This window comes from Dromiciops gliroides, chromosome 6 (assembly GCF_019393635.1).
Source record: "Dromiciops gliroides isolate mDroGli1 chromosome 6, mDroGli1.pri, whole genome shotgun sequence".
Lineage (NCBI taxonomy): Eukaryota > Metazoa > Chordata > Mammalia > Microbiotheria > Microbiotheriidae > Dromiciops > Dromiciops gliroides.
The window spans coordinates 153,081,430-153,095,976 of record NC_057866.1 but is presented as its reverse complement, the minus strand read 5'-3'; the positions used below and the strand labels follow the sequence as shown (position 1 = coordinate 153,095,976).

General features: G+C 41.7%; 2 protein-coding genes across 2 annotated transcripts in view; one reads left to right on the top strand and one right to left on the bottom strand.

Annotated features, from left to right (window-relative positions):
- The window catches only part of LOC122732125, a 39,193-nt gene extending 31,486 nt beyond the window's left edge, over positions 1-7,707 (bottom strand). The window contains exons 1-2 of the mRNA XM_043972276.1: positions 7,615-7,707; positions 7,320-7,567 (exon numbers count right to left, since the gene is read on the bottom strand). Coding sequence (XP_043828211.1) covers positions 7,320-7,567; positions 7,615-7,707 — 341 coding nt within the window. The remainder of the gene's footprint in view (positions 1-7,319; positions 7,568-7,614) is intronic.
- SETD7 (SET domain containing 7, histone lysine methyltransferase) overlaps positions 7,196-14,547 on the top strand; it is a 73,040-nt gene continuing 65,688 nt past the window's right edge. The window contains exon 1 of the mRNA XM_043973273.1: positions 7,196-7,745. Coding sequence (XP_043829208.1) covers positions 7,706-7,745 — 40 coding nt within the window. The 5' untranslated portion in view covers positions 7,196-7,705. The remainder of the gene's footprint in view (positions 7,746-14,547) is intronic.

The window sequence follows — 14,547 nt, the reverse complement described above, 5'->3', positions numbered from 1 at the left end:
TTTGTCAGAGGACCTAGGTTCCAAATCTTGCTCAACCAGGATGTATGTGACCATGGGAAAGTCACTCAATCTGTCAGCCTCAGTTTCCTCATCATTAAAACTGAGATCCTAACAGCACCTTTCTCACATGGCTATTGTGAGGATACAGTGATAATGATAGTGATAAATAAATAAATGATAGTGATAGTGTAAAATCAATTTGCAATTCTTGAACTGCTATACAAATGTTAACTGTTTGTTGTTGTTGTTGTTGTTGTTATTATTACTACCACTGAGGCATCTGCCATCTTGCCAAAACAATGAGTTAACCCAGGATAATTCACCTTGAGGTTAGTCAACATAGTACTACGAGGTCCACAAGTCTTTGATAAAGATACATTAAAAAGTACTTCAAATAATGGTACAGACCTCTTTGAAAGCCAGCAGAATTTTTCCTCAGTCCAAATGATGGCCTTTAATCCTCATCCCTGGCCAAATTAAAGATTCTGGATTCTAATCTCTTGCATATCTAAGAGTATCCACTTCCCTGACCCTCCCCACAGGTCAAAATCTCACACTGAAGAGAGGGAGGGGAAATAGCTTTCTATTTCCCACTATCCCTTTGGTGACTAACTCCATCCTATGCAAATTATTGTGAGACTGAGAATATTTCAAGGAAGCACTAGAAAGGAGGCAGGGAAGGGAATCAAAACTGGCCTCCATTACTGGGAACTGCTATAAGAACAAAGGCTCATTGCCTTGCTCTACTCCACCCAGATGAAAAATCTGAAGTCCCTGAAAATTCTACCAATATATGCAGAGTTTTTAGAAATAGCCTACACATTTCACATAACCCATAGGTCATATATAATAGACATATGCACCAGGTAAAGAGGACACATGTAGTCACATAGTATTATATCAAATTGATGGGTCATATAGACAGTTTATATTCAATTTGACATATTTATTAATTGCCCACTAAATTTAAGGCACTTATATGCTAGGTGTTAGGGTCGCAACATAAAAATGAAATGGTTACTGAAGTCCAAGAACCTACATCCTATTGGGGGGGATACAACACATTTATACAAGTAAGAGATTTATACAAGTATATGCAAATAGGGGCAGCTAGGTGGCGCAATGGATAGAGCACCAGCCCTGGAGTCAGGAGTACCTGAGTTCAAATTCGGCCTCAGACATTTGACATTTACTAGCTGTGTGACCCTGGGCAAGTCACTAAACCCCAATTGCCTCACAAAAACAAAACAAAACAAAACAAAAAACAAAGTATATGCAAATAAAACAAAGTATTTCAAAAGGAAGATCCTACTAGTAATAGGAGAAATCAGAAAAGGCCTCATTTAAGAGGTTGCTTTGAAAGAAGGTAGGAATTCTATGAGTCAGAATTGAGGGGAAAAAGTGCATTCTAGACAAGAGAGCTGATGATATCATTAACAGAAAGAAAAGGGCTCCAAACTGAGGCTTGGAGGATTTCCCTACTACATGTGGTAGGCTGTAGCAATATTTTAGTATTTGTGTGCCATCATGCCCCAAATGCAGCATCCTGTTCTGAGTCAGCAAGCACTTGTCAGCTACCTCAGTGGCACTGTCATCACTACCCATAAGCATGCCCAAATCAATAGTCCTTGGTGAAGGACTACAGCCATCATTGTGCAGAAATTTTCCAATAACTTGGCAGCTACTGTAACTACTCACCCCCAATATACAAGTATACAACAGCACTCTCCTGCTGATCCTGGCTTATTTCTGATTTGGTACTAAAACACACTCAGCACATGGCTTTTTTTTTTTTTAAGTATACCTCAAAGTTTATATCTGCTTTGGTGTTTGTAAAAGTCTATACTGAACAGTGCTGGAACAGGCAGCCAAGACCCATGGAGGTCTACTTTTTTTTTGTGTGAGGCAATTAGGATGAAGTGACTTGCCTAGGGTCACACAGCTAGTAGGTGTTAAGTGTCTGAGGCCAGATTTGAATTCAGGTATGGAGGTCTACTTTTAATGTTGTTGTTCAGTCATGACTGACTCTTTGTGACTCCATTTGGGGTTTTCTTGGCAAAGATACTGAAGTGGTTTGTGATTTCCTTCTCCAACTCATTTTACAAATAAGGAACTGAGGCAAACAGGGTTAAGTGACTTAGCCAGGGTCATAAAGTTAGTAAATGTTTAGGCCAGATTTGATCTCAGGAAGATGTCTTCCTAACTTCAGTCCCAGTATGCTATCCACTGCACTACCTAGCTGTCCATGGAGGTCTACATCTCAGAACAAAAAGGAAAAAAGATTTTTAAAATCTCAGATGATTCTCCAAAATTTAGCCTGTTATCCACAACAAAAGTATCTAGACAGGCATGGCACCAGGTTCTACCTTAAAGGTTGCTTAGTGATAAAAGAATTAGCATATAGCTGAGAGGGCTCAGTTGAGATCATGAGTTTACAGTGGATCTGGTCAGCATATTAGTGGGATTGCCTCCTGTGGTGTTCAGTAATGCAGAAGTAAAAGCAAAGTGAGCCAGGGCATGAATAGAAAAAGGAAAAATGAAACATAGAGTCAAGTGTGGAGGATGATGTCAAGGTGAATTAGTTAACTCTGTGGTCAGAACTGTGAAGGAAAGTGAAGTGTTCTGAAGACAGAACAGCACTTGATGTAGGGTTAGAAAGTTCTGAGAACAAAGGAAAAGGGCAAGGAAAGCAGATGGAAGCAGGAAAGGATGATAGATTATGATCAGAGAAGAGAATCATGGAGTTTAGAATTGTGGGGTTAGCATAGTTACAGGTGATGATACAGGTCAGATTTCAGGTATGACAATCTTGGTGGATAGCTCAGGTGGAATAAGATACAACTAATGAAAATAGGGAGAGGTTGAAGAACAGGGATACCATCAGTGTAGATACTAAAGTACCCAAACATGAAGAAAAACCTGGCTTTGGCTTCTCAGAGACCAGACTGAACTCATATGTGCTATCAGGTTTGAAAATTCATTGCAGTTTGGATGGGCTAAAACACACCTAGAAGAAATTCTGCACCTGGAATAATATACAAATATATTTATATAAAATGTACATATATATTCCATGTTATATTATTTACAATATCCAATATAGTCCATGTATTCCAATCATATATATTCAAATATATATAATTTATCTTTAATCTATTTAGTATATGTTCTATACAAGGGGCCCTGCTTGAAGCAGTGATAGACATTGGTCTGAAACCTCAGTCTTTTGGAGGGCATGGGGGTTTGAATCCCACCCTCTGTTACTCTCTACAGCTTTGTGACCTTGGGCAGTTCCTTAAACTTCCTGGGTCTCAGTTTCCCCATTTGTAAAAATATTAGGTAGGTTGGACCAGATGATCTGTAAGGGCTCTTCTACTTCTAAATTTACAATCTTGTGACCTTTGTATTAGAGGATCTGAAAAATAGAAAAAATACAGAACTAAATCTTCAGCCCTATTAAATTAGAGCTAGTGTCACCTGAGATGTATGTTGAAGAGATGATCTTTTTGTCTTTCCCACCTCGACTCTGTTTCACATTTCTAAAGCCAGTGGGTTGAGTAGTGGGAGAAATTATTCTTGGCTGTCTAATTTGATCTTCCTGAATTTTCTCTGCCTTTGGAAATGAACAGGCAAATGGGCAAGGGGGGCAAATTTCTGTCTCCCTTTGCAAGGGAAGAGTTGACATATAAAAATTGGTTCATAGAATTGGGAGAGTAAAATAGGAGGGAAAATATTATACTTCAGTATTACGGTGATATAGAATTTCATCCACCATGGAGGCTTACAACCCAATTATGTCCCCCCCCTTTTTTGTAAGGCAATGAAGGTTAAGTGACTTGCCCAGAGTCACACAGCTAGTAAGTGTCAAGTGTCTAAGGCCAGATTTGAACTCAGGTCCTCCTGAATCCAGGGCCAATGCTTTACCACTGTGCCACCTAGCTGCCCCTAACCCAATTATGTCTTGACAGAGACTTTGTGAGTTACTGTTGCTGAAAAGTCCATTGTAATGAGGTGAATCTGGTCATGAGCCTCTTATTATAGTCTCAGGTATAAATATTCTTTCTTATATCTTTAGATGAATCTATGATCTCATCAATGGAGGTAATCACCCCAAAAGGACAAGTTGCAATGTATCCACATCTTCTCATCTTTCTTGTCCATGTCTTTGCACAAATCCTCTATAGGGAACCTAACCAATGCACTGAAAGCCTTTGATTCTTTTAATAATCTGTGGATACCAGTGCAGCACTTAGATTGTTCATCTATCAATCCTGACTTTTGCTAATAATTGGCCTACCTCTTTTTTTTTTGGTTTTTTATACAACATTTCTTCAATCAACAATCATCTAGGTGGCACAATGGATTGAGTATTTGTCTAGAGTTAAGAGTCCTGAGTTGTCTGAGTTCAAATCTATCCTCAGATGCTTACTAACTGTGCCAGTCACTTAACCATTTCTTGCCTCAATTTCCTTAACTCAGAAATGAGGGTAATAATAGCATCTCCCTCCCATGGGTATTTTGAAGTTGAAGTGAAATTATATTTGTAAGGTTCCTGATATATTATAGGTGCTTAATAAATGTTTCCTTCCTTTCTTATTGACCATCTACCATGTACTTATCCCTTGGCTACAATGTACCAATTCTTATGTTGTACTCATCATTAGTAATATGCTCCAGTTTGCCTCTACCTAAAATCTTTCTGTTGTCCTTTAGTTTATCTGCAACCAAGGTTATTCTGAGATTGTGTTATTCCACTATTTGCAGCTATATTATATGACCAGAAGGATGTTAGTGTAAAAAACAAAAAGTTGGCCTTTTATTTTAGGTAACAACTTGCAAACCTTGAAAGCACCAAGCAATTTCCCAAATGCGATCTGAACCCTCTTCTTCCTCCTAATCATCCCACTGCAATCCCTTTTTTTTTTACACTTTTTTTTTTTTGGTGAGGCAATTGGGGTTAAGTGACTTGCCCAGGGTCACACAGCTAGTGTTAAATGTCTGAGGCCGGATTCGAACTCAGGTATTCCTGAATCCAGGGCCAGTGCTCTATCCACTGTGCCGTCTAGCTGCCCTGCAATCCCTTTTTGAAAGAATCTGATAAGTAGACTACATGCATTGCCTATCTAATTGTATGTCATAATCTGGTCAGTGCACACCCTTCACTCACCTTATTTTTCCTGTATAGTTTACTAAACTGATCTCTTTTGAGCAGCCATTGATCTCCAATAGTGATCTAGGGAATTCTATTAGCAGGAGCAGCTATAAAACTTTACCACAAAAAAAGGAATCCCTTTTCTATTTGGATTTCTATTTGAATTGAACAAGCACTTATTAAACACCTGCTAGGTTCAAGGCACTCTCCTGTTCTGGAATGCAAAGACAAAAAAAGAGAAATAGTTCTTGCCTTGCAGAAGTTTGCATTCTCCTGGGAAGGAAAACTGTATATAACATGCACACAAAAAAGTAGGTAGAAAGTAACTTCAAAAGGGAGTGGAAAAAAAAAAGGAATGCATACTAATAATTAGGATGACCAGGAAAGGACTTTCAGAGGAGGTGGCAACTGAATTCTATTTGGAAAAAAGCTAGAAATTTTATGAAAGGACCAGGTGAGGATGGAGTGTGTGCAGACACAGGGACAACTTACTTGTGCACAGGCAGGGAGTCAGGAGATGGAATGTTGTGTATAGGACAGTTTAAACAGAATGAAGAATCCAGGAAGGAAAATTATATGGAACTGGAAAATATCAGGAAAAAAAAAAACCTCTTTTGTTGGACAAGATTGTTTACTTTTTTTTTCCCCGGGCAATGGGGGTTAAGTGACTTGCCCAGGGTCACACAGCTAGTAAGTGTCAAGTGTCTGTTTACTTCTTAATATGGTTTCCAAAAGTCTTAGAGCAGTTTTAAACCACTAAAGCTTGGGAAACACCTATTAAGTACCTATTATGTGGCAGACACTTTACAATTTGATTCTCACAATAATCCTGGGAGGGAGATGCTATTATTATCCTCATTCAAGGTGGAAATTTTGAAAACTTTAGCTTGAGAGTGGGACCCCTTACCCGAGAACCCTAGTCTCTGGACTTTTGTTCATCTTCTCTGTAAGAAGAAAGAGAATTTAAGAAACACACAATTGGGCAAATAATGACACAGGAACATAAAACAAAGGCTTTCCCTTAAGGGATTCTACTTGTGTGCCTAAGTTTGTTCGAGAGTTATTCATCTTTCAGAAAATGAAACTGAAAGACTCCTCCTCTGTCCCCTAGTACACAAGCCGAAGGACCCTCGGGGCAAGGTGGCACTGTGATTTCAAGAGGCAGCACTGAGCATTATATAAATTTGCATCTATTTAGCCAGCTATTTACAGCCCTCTTTACCGCCACCTGCAATATGAAGTGCCCTAATAATGGGTCGGGAGCGGTGGGATAGGAAATGGGTAGCAGGTAGTTCGTTCTCTTCTTTATGAAGGTTCTTAATTTAGTGACCTCCAGTATGCAGTAAATAGGAAACAGCTATTAGGGTGAGAGGGGGAGGAAGAGACGGTAGACATGGGGGTCCTCATTAGCTCTGCTCCACTGTGCCTTTTTCACTCTCAGTAGCCACGAGGAGAAACCTCATTAGGAAACGCTGTTTGTTTCATTGCTTCACAAGGGTGCAGAAATGCCTTTAGGATTTGAAGGCCTGAGTTGCAATTGGGGGGAGGGGGGGAGAGTTAGAGATAGGGGAAGGGCGGGGCTATAGTTGATCGGTTGAATTGGATCTGAATTACAATCCCCTCGTGCCAGGACCCTAGAGGCCAGTCCTGATGCTGTCTCACAGCATGAACATCTGCGCCCTGGTGCAGACTCCTAATGGAAAACGCTTTGGAAGTGAAGGAGGTGGGCACCGAGGGAAAGAGGAAATGAGGCTCCTGAGTAATGCTTCCTTTCTATCTCTTTTTTGGGGTTCATCTAGAAATGCTCTAACCTGCCTGTCCTATAAACACACACACACACACACACACACACACACACACACACACACACACACACACACTGCTGCGCTGGCTTGTGTCCAGGTTCTATCTCCCTGAGACTGTAAGTTCTTTGAAGGCAGGAATTGCTTCTGCCCTTCTGTGAACTCCTGCTCAGCAAAAGAGCAAGGCTGATGATGGGGGGCCAGGATGGGAATAAGTAAGCGAGGAATGGGGCTGCCTCTCCCGGCGAGAGGGACCAGACTTCTGGGAAGGGACAGGGAGCTGTCAATCAGCGAGGGAGCGAGCGCACCAGCACCGGGTGATGTCAGCGGATCAGCTGCTCGTTAACAAAGAAGGGGATATTTACAGGACAAAGTTGCAGCAGCAGCGAGGGAAGCTACAGCGAGACTCCCGGAGCTCGGCAGCGGTCAGGAGAAAGTGGATGCAGGGGTCTGAGCTGACCTTAGGGGAGCCCATAGCTGCAAAAGAAGGAAAAGACATTGGGAAAAAGGCTGGAAGGGGACGGCCGGCCAACTGCTCCTCCTCTTCCTCCTCCTCCTCCAAACTCGCTGGGCTGAACCCAAGCTCTAGCTGAGCAACCGCGGCGGCCCCGAGCTCCCGGAGGAGCAGTAGGAAAAGGGGGAGAAGGGAAGAAGGCAAACAGGAGCAGCCGAGCGGCCGCTCTCGGTCCTCGGTCCCGACCCCCAGCCCAGAGAAGAGCCTGCGCTGGGCTGGGCTGCGCTCTCCGCCGCCATGGATAGCGACGACGAGATGGTGGAGGAGGCGGTGGAAGGTACCAGTGTTTTTCCGGGGCTGGTGGGGGTGGGGGCTCGGGCACGGGATGGGAGGGGCGAAGTGGGGAGCCCGGAGTCCCCAGGGCATCCAAGAGTTTTCTCCCTCCACCTCTCCGCCACCAGCCGTGGGCTGAACTAGCTAGTTCCAACCAGAGCAGGTAGAAAGAGCCAACTGCGGCCGCCTGGCGTTTGGGAGCCGGCACTGGGCACTGCCCGGTCCAGGGAGTCAGGGGACCCTAGACAGCGCACAGGGTGACAGAAAGGAGAGCCGACAAGGGGCACCCCTCCCCTTCTCTATAGCCTGGCTGGTCGGCCGCCTTCTCATGCCTTCAGAGTTGCGAAACCTGCGACTAGCTGCCACCTCTCCCTTCCCCCCCCCACCTCCCCGAGATTTTGGGGAGGGGGAAGGGAGGCAGGAGTTGGCAGCACTAGCAAGCGCCTCTTTCCCCAGCCCCATCTGGGAAGCTGTTTTGCCCCGCATCTCGCCAGTGCCCGAGCCTGCCCCGTCCGGCTCTAGCTCCTGCTGGGCACCCCAAGGCTCTAGGGCTTTGCTATGATGCAAGATGTAGGAGCCGGCACGTGGCCGCCACCGCCACCGCTCCCCCAGGAGAGACTCGGAAGCACTGCGGGGGAAGCAGCGGCAGCTGCTGGAGGAGTGGTAGGAGGAGGGCAGCTGGGGCTTGGAGGCGCTCAGAGAAGCGCAGAGCAGGTCATCGGTGCCCGAGGGGCGAGCCGGGCCCAGGACCTCTCTCTCGTTTCCCCTCACCTTACCCCTGCTTAACGCAGAACACCAGCAGTCACTCAACTCAACCTGTCGACCTCCCCTCCCAGCACGGGCCATTGCCCCCTCTGGACACGTGCGCCGGACCCCGACGCTAAGGCTGCTACAGCAGCAGCTGCTGAGTGACAACTTTCTGAATTGCATACCTTCAGTTGTCCGGGATATCACACGGCATTCCTGGCAGCTTCCTCCTCCCAAGCTCGATAGCGCTCGAGATTCTCTCTCTGTCTCTCCCTGTCTCTCTGTCTCTCTGTCTCTGTCTCTGTCTCTGTCTCTGTCTCTGTCTCTCTCTCTGTCTCTCTCTCTCTCTCTCTCTCTCTCTCTCTGTCTCTCTGTCTCTGTCTCTGTCTCTGTCTCTGTCTCTGTCTCTCTCTGGTCATTCAGTTCCTTCCATTTGTTAGCTCCTCCCCATTCCCCTTTTGCCATTAAAAAAAAATCATTCAATTCAGTACTTTCTGATGAAAGCTTTTATAACTTTTACAATGTCTAGAATTAGCAAATAGTCTTTAAACATCACGAGTTTACTGGGCCTGTTCTTATAATCTGCTCTGATACTTTGGGGAAATTACTTCACAGTATTTTTAAAGTATGCACTAAGGGAAAATAATTTTCATATGCTAATGAAGTTTTTGGTGCCAATATAAATAATTCTAAGAACAAGTCGGTCGGAAGAGGGTCAATGTTTAAACTAGATAATCCTTGAATTTTTTTCTTTTCTTTTCTTTTTTCTTTCCTTTCTCTTCTCTTCTTTTTTTTTTTTAAACTGTTGTGGCTCACCAGAGACCTTGGGATCAGATCAAATAGAACATTTTAAGTTTTCTTAAACTTAGCCCAACCCGATCATAAAAAATAAGGGTGTATATTTGATTTGTCTTGTCACTTTCCAGACCACTCAAAGAATGTCATTTTGTAAATGTCAGAACTTTGTCCAAAAATGCTACAAATCTAAAGTCTTCACCATTCGTGTCCCACTTGAACAGTGCATATAGGTGTAGCATATTATAAACAGGAGGAAATTGGGCCCAGAGAAATTGTGTTTTGATGAAGGTCACCCTGATAAATAAGTAACAAAACCCACCTAAAACTCGGGTCTTCTGGTGTTCCTTTCAGTACCCTGTGGTTACCGCTCAAAGCCAGTTCTGGGATTTGAGGGCCCCATGCCACAAAATTTTGCACACATGTGTATTGTATGTATAGCACTTATACATATGGTAATTGTACTGATGAAAAAGTGAGTTCTTGTGCTCCTGGAATGAAAATGAATGAGAATTATCTTATTTTTTAAAAAACCAGCAAAATATCACTTTAAATTAAGAGGTCTAATCTTTTAATATTAAAAAAATAATTAAAATTTTACATTTCAAAGGTTAGTGTGACCTTAATTCTGAGGACTGAAATCCATGTTTCTTCTTTGAAACTTGAGAAATGTAAAGCTATGTTCTGGTTAACCCTCTTCTCCCTCCTCCCCCATCCCTTGAAGATTCTGACCTTGGCCGGCTTCCTAATAGTCTAAAAATCAGCTTAAAGGTGGAGGTACTGTTGTGTTAGGATTGCATACTTAATAACTTAAGAATAACTTAATCACAGAAGCTGAATGGATCTTAGGCAAGTCTGCACTGGCCTATAGGACAGCTGAAATCTTCTAGGTTTGAAACTGTCTGAGGATGGGTCAATTGCTCAGGTATTACTTGTATACATGTGGTATGTACATATATCAACTATATTAAGTACATGTATGTGTGTACATGCATCTACTCTATATCAAGCAAGATTTTTTGAAGTACATTGACAACCTTAAATCATTCAATAATGTTATGATTATACCCACCTATGATATTAATTGGCTTTTTTGTTTCATGTGGTGTTTTTTTTGTTTTGGTTTGGTTTGGTTTTGCGGGGCAATGGGGGTTAAGTGACTTGTCTAGGGTCACACAGCTGGTAAGTTTCAAGTGTCTGAGACCGGATTTGAACTCAGGTACTCCTGAATCCAGGGCCGGTGCTTTATCCACTGCGCCACCTAGCCGCCCCCTCATGTGTTTTTCTTTACATTTAAAACCTGTATGGGGCAATGACATTGACTAATATTCTCTTCCTAAGAACAACTCTTGAGTAACTTTATGATTCTTGTATAGCACCCCACCCCCTAAAATGAGCTCTTCCATTCTCCAAAGACTTATACTGAAATTCCCCCTCCCCTTCAGTCTTATGGGGTTGACTGTACATTTAAAAGTATTGGACATTTGAGGTTAAATGTTTCCAATAACTTCTTTCTTTTTCATACTTGTATGGCTCAAGCATTAGATTTGGAGTCAAAAGACCTTGGTTCAAATTCTGATTTTATTGCTTACTACCTCTGTGAACTTGAATGAGTCACTCACCCTCTCTGAACCTCAGTTTCCTCATTTGTAAAATTATATTGGCCTAGATTATTTAGCTCTCTTCTCTCTGATCTAGGATCTTCCCTTTCTAGCACCTATAAGTGTGGTTCTTGTCCATACCCTGTCTTAAAGGGGCCATCCCTTGGGCTGATAATAAATGTAACAGAGAAGCTAATAAAACAGCGTTTTCCACCTTCCTGTACAGATACTAGCCTGATAGACTTCCTTATTGATATGTCCAAGCAGTTCTGCTTTTAGAATAGCTGGCCTTACATTTTTCTATGTGTAATCTATTAATATGTGATTTTTTTCAACAACATTTTTTAAAGGGTAACTGTGGATCATTTCTTATAATAAGAAAGATGGTTAAGACTCAGAGCAACAGATGAAGCTCAGTAATCAATATACTTATCTTTTTTTAAAATAGGAATTTATTTCACAATGGTGTTATTTATCTTTTCCCAACTTGAGATAAAATACCCTTTGAGGGCAGCTAGGTGGTACAGAAGCACTGGCCCTGGAGTCAGGAGGACCTGAGTTCAAATGCGGCTTTAGGCACTTGACACTTACTAGCTGTGTGACCCTGGACAAGTCACTTGACCCTCATTGCTCTGCAAAAAAAAAAAAGAAAAGAAAAGAAAAGAAAAAAAAGAGAGAGAGATAAAATACCCTTCTGTGCTCTTGTACATTTATTTCCCTTCCATCACAAGGCAATTTCTTAGTTTCTAAATTGAGGAAGGATCACTGGGTCATAGATTTAGAGTTAGTTACAAGGGGCCTTATAAATAATCTGGTTCAACTCCCTCATTTTGCACAAAGGAAAACTGAGTCCCAGAGAAGTGATTTGTCCAAATTCATGAGTAGTAAGTGGTAAAACCAGGCCCTCCATTTCAAATCCGGTATTTCAACTACTGCAGCACAGCTATTTCCCATGGGTAGGCAGTAGAGAGTGAAATTATGAGGACACTTGCTATGTTCATGGCTCTTTGGGGACAAAAGCAGACAGCACATTTAATACCAAAGGTGAGTGGGCAAAGTCCTATATGTGAACCCAAGTACACTTTTGCCTCTGATACATGTCAGCTTTGTGATCCTGAGTTTCCTAATCTTTAAAATGAATATAATAACACCTAGAGAACTTAACTCACTAGTCAGTTGTGAGACTTAAATAAGAGAATGTATGTAAAACACTTTGTAAAGCTTAATACAAATTCTAGCTTTTATTACACCTCTGTAGTGGCTGTTTTAAGGTAGGGTCCAGGAAAGGCCTGAGTTTCAAGCAGTGAAAGCTAGACTGGAACTTTGAGGTCATCTAGTACCCCTCCCATTTTATAGATGAGACATAAAGGTTCAGAGGTTACTGCTTGTTTAAGATTTCATTCCCCACCCCCATTACATATTTGTTGGGTTTTTTTGTTTGTTTTGCAGGGCAATGGGGGTTAAGTGACTTGCCCAGGGTCACACAGCTAGTAAGTGTAAAGTGTCTGAGGCCGGATTTGAACTCAGGTCCTCCTGAATCCAGGGCCAGTGCTTTATCCACTGCACCACCTAGCCGCCCCCCCCATTACATATTAAAACAATTTTTAACATTTTTTAAAATTCTGAGTTCCAAATTCTTTCCTTCCCTCTTCCCTCCCTTCTCTCTCAATGAGAAGGCAAGCAATTTGTTTTAGGTTATAGATGTTCAGTCATGCAAAACATTTTATTGTTTAATTTTTTTGCCCCCAGAGGTTATCGCTTTTCTGAGATCACACAATTAATGTGTCAAAGCCAGGATTTAAATTCAGTATTTCTGCCTCCCAACCTAGCATCCCCACCTCCACCCCCGCACTGAACCATACTTGTAGGTTCATTTTTCTGCAATGAAGATAAACCTATAATTATTCAGGGCCCGTGGGAATGCAAAGTCCATTTATGCAACAGATAAGTTATTGCATCATGGTATTATGTAGGGATCTTCAGAGAGTACAAGTAAAAACAAGAAAACTGTTCCTGCCCTCAAGAAGTTTACGAGGTAGTAAAAAAAAGTTCACAAGATCCTAGGATTCAAATCAAGAGGGACCTTAAAAGTAATCTGGCTAACCCCCTCATTTTGTACATGAGGAGAGTGAAGCCTGAACTACAGCAGACTGTCACTGATTTATGGGTAAAAAGAACCTTAAGGGTCATCTCAGTAAACAGCCCTCCATTCCCCCAACCCCCGAACCCATTTTTCAGATTCTGAAACTAAGGGCAATGTAACTTGCTCAAGACCATATAGTAAATAATAAAATTTGAACTTATCCTCTGACTCCCAAATCCAGTGCTCTTTACCTAAGTAACACTAAGTTAAAATGTGGCAAGTGATTCTGAAGGATTTATGATGAAAAATGCTATTTACCTCCAGAGAGAAAACTAAGCAAGTCTGAATTTTATTAAAGCATAATTTTTTCTCTTTCCTTATTTTTCTTGTGTGTGTGTGTGTGTGGGGGGTATTTGTTTGGTTTGTTTTTGGTTTTGTTTTTTTTTGTTGTTTTTTTGCAACATGGCCAATATAGAGATGTTTTGCATGATTTCACATGTATAATTGATATTACATTTCTTGCCTTCTCAACAGGTTGGGGAGGGGTAGGAGGAAAGGAGAGAATTCAGAACTCAATTTTTAAAAACGAATATTAAAAATTTAAAGTGTTTTAATAGTGTTAAGTATAAAAAATATAGAAGTTGAAAGGATGAGAGATCACAGATAGCCAGAAAAATAAATCAGGGAAGGCTTCCTGGAGGGAATGGCATTTGTCCTTATTCTTGAAGAATGAGTGGAAATTGGATGGGTGGGAGTAGGCATTCAAGGAAGAGATTATAGTGTGATTAAGTACTTGAAAGAAGAAAAGTGAAAGGAATGTTAATGCCAAGTCTTTCAATTTGCTAGGAACCTGGGGCAGGGATAAGTGAATAGTATGAGATAACACAGGATTGCTAGTGTGGGCTAAGATTGTGCTGGTATAATTAAGCAGTTTATTCTGCAAGCTATGGGAAACCATTGAAAGTTTTTGGTCAAGTGAGGGAGAGTTTTGAAAAATGCTGAGCTTGAGAAAAATTATTGTGGCAGCAGAATAGAAAATAAATTAGAATGAGAAGGCAATGGAGTCAGGGAGATGAGTTAAAGGATTATTACAGTAGTCAAATGAGGTAAAATTTGTAAAGAGCACTTAGCACAGTGCTCAGAACATAGTAGGCACTATATAAATACTTATTCCCTTCCTCCCTCAGAAAAACTTGGGAACTCTTTTATGAACTAATGTAGAGCCTAATAAGCAGAAACGAGAGAAGCATTTATATGTGACCACAGTGATTTAAAGGAAGAATTATGACTTAAATTAAGACTTATGAACCAATTGTGACTTTTTAAAACTGACAGTCAACTTGCTTCTTGGCCTAAAAGTGGTCAACCATTGCTACAGAATGAGGCATACACTTTGAGACTTGGCCAATGGTTTAATTTATTTTGGCTGCCTATACTTACTTGTTTATAAAGGAGGGAACCAGGAGTGGAAGGCAGTGAGTCAATGGGAGGTGACAATGAGGATGTTTTTAAAAAGAGCATCAGTGGGGCAGCTAGGCGACACAGTGGATAAAGCACCGGCCCTGGATTCAAGAGGACCT